Below are 7,594 nucleotides of genomic sequence, written 5' to 3'. Positions count from 1 at the left end.
CGTCGTCGTTCAAGAATTAACTAATATATAATATACGCATTTCGATTTTGAAAGGAAAGAGAGAAAACAAATTGTATACAAATGAATATCTTACCATGTTGAACCGATTAACCTTTTGAGGACAATATCGAAATAAACAAAAATATTGAAACGTACTTTACAACACTCTTCTTCGATCGTATGAATCATCTATTATTAAAATTTTTCTTTTGTTTCCTTTTATATTCACCGTCGAAAATCTTACAAATATCAATCGCTACGTGTAAGTTATACGACCGATAAAGTCAAACGAAACGATTTGACTAATAGAAAGTCTGTAACTCTAGTAGCACAGAGCAGACTTTGGTAAAATGAAAATTTTGTACGAAGGCGGAGCTCTCTCTCTCTCTTACCCTCCCTCCCTCTTTTCTCTCGCTCTCTCTCTCACACCTCTCTCACTCCCTCTCTTGCTCTCTCTCTCTTTCTCTATCTCTGGTAACTTGATCTCCATGGGTGGAGCTCGTCTTTGGACCATCCCATATCGCTTGCACACGCGTCCATCCAGCCTCCCTCTATCGGTCCACCAGCGGATCGTTTTAAACGCCAGAGAGAGAGAGAGAGAGAGAGAGAGAGAGAAAAAAGAGGGAGATGGACAGAGAGAAATCCGCGAAAGGGAGCATGTGACGTGATAAGAGAAATCACTCGGCTTTTCTCGCTCGTCCAATCAAATCGACCCAGGGACATTCGTTATTAAATCTTTTTATACGCGTTGCGCTTCGTTCACTCCCTTTTTACAAAGAAAGTTAATAATAAAAATATAATCGTTCTATCGCATTAACGATGCTTATTAAACGTACGTTTTAATCTTCGTGAAAAATAAAAAAAAAATTTTCTGTATCATGTGCGGTTTTTAAATGATATTTTTGCTTTTTTTTTTGTAATTATCATTTCGAAGTGGTGAAGATAAATAAACGAAGATAATAACGAACCCATCAAAGGATTAAAAGTTTCGCTTTAAAAAAATAAAATTCTGATTTAAGTACATTTATCTCCAGCTCTTATTATCATGCGTGCGAAAGAGGAAAAAAGATAGAGAATTAACTATTCTCCTCCTCTTTCTATTGTTCTTTTGAAAACACGTGTATTCAAGATGTCTCACTTGTGTGTTCGAAGAAAATGTGAAAATAGAAGACAGTTGACGTTTTATCTAATCGTTGTCGGTACGTTACTGATTCTACTTTCTTTAATAATTTTTTTCAAAAATTTGGAGAGAAAGAAATCCTTCTTATATATTTTCACAATCGTAAATTTTTTTTAATTTCTAAAAAAATCTATAAGATTTTATTTAAAATTTAATATGATCGCGAATTAAAAAATTCATACATATATATATATATATATATATATATATATATATATATATTTTAATTTATTCAAAATTAAAACAAATTGTACTAATCCGAAAATCGAATAAAAAGAATTCTCATTATATCTATCATCATTAAAAATTTGTTTAAAAATTGACAAAAGTCTTAACTCACAAAAATCGCATATAAGGGAAAGTAAAAAAAATCAATGAGAAAGGTTCCGCTTTAACACGAATTTGCTCCCACGCAGATTGGCCTAACCATATGTAGTAATAGCGCTCGAATGAGCATCATCGAGAAGATGCTATCATTTAATCGGGTTCAACACGACGACAGTTTGAATTTGTCCTAGCGTAAAAACTATAAGCACCCTACTAACTTCAGTCGTGGTATCGCAATAAAACTTTTTGGTGATAGCCACTTGCTGAGAAATGAAAAGGGTCCTACGATTTCTCACCCCCTCTCATACCTCCCATACCTAATGTATATTAATCAAGGATTCTCTCGTATATTCTACGTAGCTTGCACATTGACTCCTCGAGGGATTTAGCTAATAGGAATTTGATTGTTTGGAAAAGATTTTCCTCGAGGAGATAAGAAAAAAAAGGAAGAAAAAGAGAAGATAAAAAATTGTTCAAACATTTATATATTCGTCTCGTTAAACGACGATTAGCAAAAAATGATAAAAATATAAATATAACGTAGAAATGACAGCTATATTTCGAAATAATTTTTCTTTTGGACAGGATTTTCACATTGTTCTCGAATAAAATTTAACGCATGAAAAGTCAAATATATCTTTGTATATAGATCGTATTAGTGACTCTGGAAAAGAAGATCATTTTAAAGTCATTTAAATCCTATGAATTATTTAATAGTACTAATAGGACCGCAGCTTCATAGATAGCGATGTGTACTGATCCGAAAATAATTTTTGGCGTACGTTCAGCACGTGCATATGTCGAGTGATCGTCCAGGGAAGTTGCGTGTGCCATGCCGATATAAAAAAATTCTATAAGGGGATCCTGACTTTTTTCTTTCTTCTTTTATATATATATATATATATATATATATATATATATATATATCCATCCATTCTTCACTTTCGACTATTCTTTTCAAAATTATGTTCGAGAGGATTCTTAAAACGATACAAAATTTTTTAAATATTGATCTTAAGACAAAGAGAACAAAAAAAGATTTACATGCATTAAAAATTTTTGTTTAATAAATAAGTAATTTATATAAAAGTAAAAGTACCTTAGCCTTATACAGGATGTTGACATAAGCATACAATTTTGGTATATCTATGTTCTTATGTATCATCATATCCCTCAATTTGTTAATGATTTAAAAAGTAAAAGAGAAATCTAAAAAAAAATAGAGAAACGATATCAATGTTTAGAAAAATATTAATGTCAATGATAAAATATATCCTTCCCTTTGAAAAACGAGAATCACCCTACGTGCTTTTCATCACCGACGGGGGTTGCACTATTTGCAGTGGTTTCCCACAGGGTTGCTAAGTTGTGGCTCAATTTTAGCGCGTGACAATGAATAAAATTTGTAGCATTAATGTCGCTTATCGGGCACGATTACATTTTTCTATGAACGACAGTCGTTTATCAAAAAAAAATTTGTATATAAGTACCTGAATTCATTCGAGAGAAATATCGTGAAAAGTCATTTTCGAAGGGCGTGTATATAACGAGAGAGATAGAGGGAGAAAGAGAAAGAGAGAAAGAGAGAGAGAAATAAAATGCTGTCGTTAAACGAGACAATGAATTGTAGATCAAGATTAATAACACTAGTAATAGATCTGCATTTGCATATACAGAGTGAATCAATTATTTTCGATTTAAAAAAAAAAGAAGAGATACAAATGTTTTACATATATATATAGCTTTCTCATGTAACAGATAACAAAGTAAAAAATCGTAAATTATCATCATAAGCACGATAATTATGAGCTCACCCTGTGCATAGGAACACATAAGAAAATATCTCTATCGTCTTCCAAGGATTCAACTCAAACGTACTCTCTCTCCTTTCTCTTCTTTCTCTCCTTCCAAAAAAAAAAAAAAAAAAAAAAAGAAAAGAAAAAAAAAGAAAAGAAAAGAAAAACAATGTATAAAATATATCGTATAGAATAGAATAGGATAAAAGATGATAATAAAAAAATCGTGATTAGGTATGAAGTGAAAATCCTTGGAACGTGACACGAAATCGCGTTGGTACATAGAAGGAAATTCTAGGAGGAAATGAGGGCGTGTCGATAGAAAAGAGGCGTGCCTCTGTTGGTTTGCGCAGTGTCCCATGAACATCAGTGTGCGTTCGAATAGAATCCCCATACTGGTGGTATGAATTGTACGAAGAGAAGGATGGAACATATAATATGTGTGTGTGTGAGAGAGAGAAAGAGAATAGATCCCGAGTAAGAGGGGTATAAGGGTGAAATCAATTTTCGTTATCGTCGTCAACCAGACACCCCATATTAATTCCGTTAGCGAGTGTTTGCCTTTCCATGTATGCCCCTCTCTTACAACCAACTGATAGAAGCCTTAAGTACTTCGAATGAAGATCTAAAAGATAACGACAATAATAATAATTATTATTTTACCAATAACAATAATATTAACAATAACGGTAGTTACAATAATAGTGGTAGTTATAGTCATAAATATATATCGTGATAATAATAGTAATAGTGATAATTATAGCGATAGTAATAGTAAATAACAAATAAATTCATACTTGAAACTTTTTCTCAATTCATTTATATTGAAAATTTTTTCTCTAATACACAAAACTTCGAAAATTTCGCTTAATTTCTTAATAATGTCATTCCGGCGCTCAATTCATATCGATGACGATGATGATAATAATGGCAAGAAAAACAATCTAATGTTATTCGTATTTGTAAGCTTGTTTCTTCTTAATTTTTTATTTCGAAAAGTTCTAATTCATCAAATTTCAACAAACAGTAGCCATTTTACTTTGGTGTATTACGTCATCACAGCGCGAAATTCAAATCGAATTCTCAGAGAATATTTTTCTTCTCATGAAAATTGCTAGTCGTACCTTCGTTATAATTATCTTATTTTCGATGATTAATTCGAATTATGACGTGAGAAGAAAGGAAAAATTTTAAATTAGAAAAACGATTGATAAATCATTGTAGGTACTCATACGTTTGGAAAAAGATTATGATCAAAAGAGAAGAATTCTTATTTACAAAAGTGAATAAATAAATAACACACAATTATAGATACTTTAAGATATTTTACTGATTTGATGTAAAATATAATTGTCAAAATTTTTATCAAAGGAGAAATTAACAATTTATTATATCATTATAGATTCGTCTAACCTTATGCAATTATGAATCTAACTTTTGCTTTTGCAAATTTTTATTTACAAATGTAAGATCCAGTTGGCAGGTATGTGCAAAAAATATAATATATCAGGTCTTTAGATTTAGTTTTGTTTGGTAAAAAAACATTTGAACGTTATATATAAATTACAAATAAGATATAACTCAATCTCTCTAAACACTACTTTCAGTAAAAAAATTCACAAGAAAAATATAAAACTATGAGTAAGTTATATTAATAAGTTACTACATATATGTAAATATAAAAATTGTTTCTAACATAATTATCATTTATATTTTAAATCACACGAGATTCTATACAAGAGAAAATTCCAACACAAACGGAAGTTGGTCTTCACCTTGGTTTACTATTAGCAAAAACACTATTTGCTTATGATCATCAAGAAACCAAAAAATTGTTAGGATTAATACCACCACTAAAGCAAGTATCCGGAGATCTCTGGATTTCACCGTGTGCACAAATAAGCAAAAAAGTTTTAAGCTTACCAGAAAATAATAATATAATTAAAGAATGCACACATTTAGGAATACTTGGTAATAGCATTAAGTATTACATATCGGTGTTATTAAAATGAACAATCTTTGTGTAAAATATATAATTAGCCTTAGGGCAAGATCTGTTAAATAAATTCAAAGCAGAGATTAAAGCAAATATAAAGAAGGAATTTAAAAAACAGTTAATCGATCAAAAATATTTATGCGAAGCTGAAAAGCGCCAAGCAATTAAAATCAATACAGAAGAAATCCACATGATGTGGCAAAAATATATTAATACCATAGAGTGTGATATGCAGAAAGAATTACAGGTGAATAATTTAAATTTATATATGCATCAGTAAATAATATATCTAATAATATATGATAACTCTGTTGACAGATTGAACTTGCGAAAGTTATTATTAAATGTAATAAAGAGATACAGAAAGCAGTGGTACAACAACGTATAAATATGACACAACATATGTTAAGAAAAATACGTAATGAAATGTCTTATATGGTGGCAGATCTTTATGAAGAATTTGAGCAAACTCGCAGATCACATATAGAAAATATAATAGCAGATGTTAATGAGATTTTAAGGTACTTTCACAAATATTCTTCTACATACTTTATGATGATCCGGAGTTTCTTAATTTATTGTAACTAATTCAGGAAGGAACATATGAAAAACAATAGAAAAATAGAAAAATTGAAAAAGGAAAAAATGGAATCATTATATGTTCAAAAAGTAAAACTTGAGACAAAGAATATAGCTAATGTTATGTACATGCTTTGCCTTGAAAGATTACATTCTAATCTAGAAAAACAAAAAATACAAAATAATTTCCAGGTATTTTAAACTAATACATGTTTGATTTTCCAAAAAAAGAAAAAAAAAATAATACTATATATTTAAATATTTCTTTATTTTAGAACAAATTCAGTAATTTGGAAAACATTATCTTGGATTTAAAGAAAATGTTAAATACGGCCGAAGAAACTGTTGAAAGATATCAAAGCAATAATAAATTGTTAAAAGAGAAATTTGATAAGATTAACCAAGAATTTCATAAGTTTGTCACTTTTGTATTTGATACCGTACCAAAGCAGGCTGAGTTTGTATTACCTTCAGAATCTATTTATTCGCAACAAATGGATCAGACTTCAAATGAAACATTAGATACAAAAAAATATAATACAATTTGTCAGAATCTACTGTTAGAAAAACAAAATTGATTGTTATTTAAAAAGATGGTAATAAAATTAGTAGTACTTCTAATTAGTCAATTCTTAATAAGTCAACAAATCATTGAAATTTTTTGGATTATTTGTTTGACAATTACGATACCAATCTGGGTCTCGTTGTAGACAAGATGCAGTCCGTTGATAAAATTGAGCCTGTATAACAGATTTAGCACCAAATTTACTAATGGGAGGTAAATTATAATCATTAAGACGCCATCCATAAAGCCAATTTGTACAATCGGGAAAATAAAAACGATCTTCCGGTAATTTTTGTAATCTAAAAATATCAAACTTCTTTTTTAATTATTTCGTCAAATATTGGCCAAACGATAATAACACGCTCTTCAATTTATTTTTTAACCTTTTACGAAAATAATTATCACTGCAAATAAAACTTTCAATTCCTTTTTCATAAAGAATGGCACGTATTTCTGGCTCAATTGGTTTCATTATATCAATATTTACAGAACCATCAATATTAGGTGGTCTCCATGTCGGCATGTATTTTTTACTTATCTGTAATATGGCAAAGTACAAATATAAGTTACAATTATATAAATATATATAATGTTTATATAAAAGATCAGTTGATACAAAACTTTGGGCTCGATCTTATCTTTTTTTGGTGATTCTTTTTCTATGCTTTTTATTTTAATTTGTGCTGTACTCTTTGCAATACCTAAATTATCTATTAATTTCTGTTGATTCTTTAAAAACCATTTCATACGTAAGAATTCTTCTTTCTTGTAATTCTCTCTGTGAAATAACTGACACCGATTATCACACATATCGTTAAATATATCTATCGAAAATTATTTACATATTAATTTTGTATATCCCTTATGTAAAAGTCTAATAATAAATGTAAATTATAGTTATAAAAACGTAATTTAAAATATGAATGTGTCAAACTAAACTAATACTACTAATACATATTCATAGTATTATGATGCTCTGATGTTTTTCATTCTTACACATAATTAGCATAAGGACTACTACAAGATAATTAACATAAGGAATAAGGAATAACAATAAAAAAATATTTATATAATACAAATGTATACTTTGTAGAATTATATATTTACACTGTTAGAGAATTGATATTTTGTTGTTGTATATTAATCAAATT

At 29.2% G+C, this 7,594-nt stretch overlaps 4 protein-coding genes and 1 long non-coding RNA gene across 12 annotated transcripts in view; 1 reads left to right on the top strand and 4 right to left on the bottom strand.

Annotated features, from left to right (window-relative positions):
* The window catches only part of LOC124954571 (myb-like protein A), a 6,123-nt gene extending 2,729 nt beyond the window's left edge, over positions 1 to 3,394 (bottom strand). The window contains exons 1-2 of one of the 6 annotated variants that reach the window (XM_047507703.1): positions 2,788 to 3,394; positions 2,607 to 2,716 (exon numbers count right to left, since the gene is read on the bottom strand). In XM_047507703.1, the coding sequence (XP_047363659.1) occupies positions 2,607 to 2,675 (69 nt within the window). In that variant the 5' untranslated portion in view covers positions 2,676 to 2,716; positions 2,788 to 3,394. The other 5 variants (XM_047507704.1, XM_047507706.1, XM_047507708.1 and 2 more) reach the window with 5 other exon arrangements.
* LOC124954579 lies at positions 1,977 to 2,427 on the bottom strand. The gene is made up of 2 exons (XR_007102581.1): positions 2,290 to 2,427; positions 1,977 to 2,171 (listed from the first exon to the last, which is right to left on the bottom strand). It is a non-coding gene; the product is annotated as an uncharacterized LOC124954579 (long non-coding RNA).
* Positions 3,395 to 3,793: 399 nt separating the features above from the next.
* LOC124954575 (mitoferrin-1-like) overlaps positions 3,794 to 7,594 on the bottom strand; it is an 11,671-nt gene continuing 7,870 nt past the window's right edge. The window contains exon 6 of one of the 3 annotated variants that reach the window (XM_047507713.1): positions 3,794 to 3,928. The gene's annotated coding sequence lies outside the window, so the exon portion shown is untranslated. Of the gene's footprint in view, positions 3,929 to 7,096; positions 7,233 to 7,594 lie in introns of those variants that run through there. The other 2 variants (XM_047507714.1, XM_047507716.1) reach the window with 2 other exon arrangements.
* On the bottom strand, positions 4,025 to 7,389 carry LOC124954578 (protein ATP6V1FNB-like). The gene is made up of 3 exons (XM_047507721.1): positions 7,065 to 7,389; positions 6,827 to 6,981; positions 4,025 to 6,742 (listed from the first exon to the last, which is right to left on the bottom strand). Exons 1-3 carry the CDS (start codon positions 7,251 to 7,253, stop codon positions 6,511 to 6,513), a joined length of 576 nt encoding a protein of 191 aa, XP_047363677.1. The 5' UTR covers positions 7,254 to 7,389; the 3' UTR covers positions 4,025 to 6,510.
* On the top strand, positions 4,917 to 7,562 carry LOC124954574 (uncharacterized protein C6orf163 homolog). Its single transcript, XM_047507712.1, has 6 exons — positions 4,917 to 4,944; positions 5,032 to 5,274; positions 5,344 to 5,546; positions 5,618 to 5,820; positions 5,893 to 6,070; positions 6,154 to 7,562. The coding sequence occupies exons 1-6, from the start codon at positions 4,941 to 4,943 to the stop codon at positions 6,454 to 6,456; spliced, it is 1,134 nt and encodes a 377-aa protein (XP_047363668.1). The 5' UTR covers positions 4,917 to 4,940; the 3' UTR covers positions 6,457 to 7,562.

Source organism: Vespa velutina, chromosome 15 (genome assembly GCF_912470025.1).
Source record: "Vespa velutina chromosome 15, iVesVel2.1, whole genome shotgun sequence".
Taxonomy (NCBI): Eukaryota; Metazoa; Arthropoda; class Insecta; order Hymenoptera; family Vespidae; genus Vespa; species Vespa velutina.
This window is presented reverse-complemented; position numbering and strand designations above follow the sequence as displayed.

What these genes read in the sequence shown, in the direction of transcription:
- LOC124954574 (XM_047507712.1), top strand. An exon ending in CACACATTTAGGAATACTTG is followed by an intron (nt 5,275 to 5,343) that starts GTAATAGCATTA and finishes ATATATAATTAG; the next exon opens with CCTTAGGGCAAGATCTGTTA. An exon ending in AAATACAAAATAATTTCCAG is followed by an intron (nt 6,071 to 6,153) that starts GTATTTTAAACT and finishes TCTTTATTTTAG; the next exon opens with AACAAATTCAGTAATTTGGA.
- LOC124954578 (XM_047507721.1), bottom strand. Translation starts at nt 7,253, where the DNA reads ATGTGTGATAATCGGTGTCAGTTATTTCACAGAGAGAATTACAAGAAA. An exon ending in AAGATAAGATCGAGCCCAAA is followed by an intron (nt 6,982 to 7,064) that starts GTTTTGTATCAA and finishes GCCATATTACAG; the next exon opens with ATAAGTAAAAAATACATGCC. An exon ending in GATAATTATTTTCGTAAAAG is followed by an intron (nt 6,743 to 6,826) that starts GTTAAAAAATAA and finishes TGATATTTTTAG; the next exon opens with ATTACAAAAATTACCGGAAG.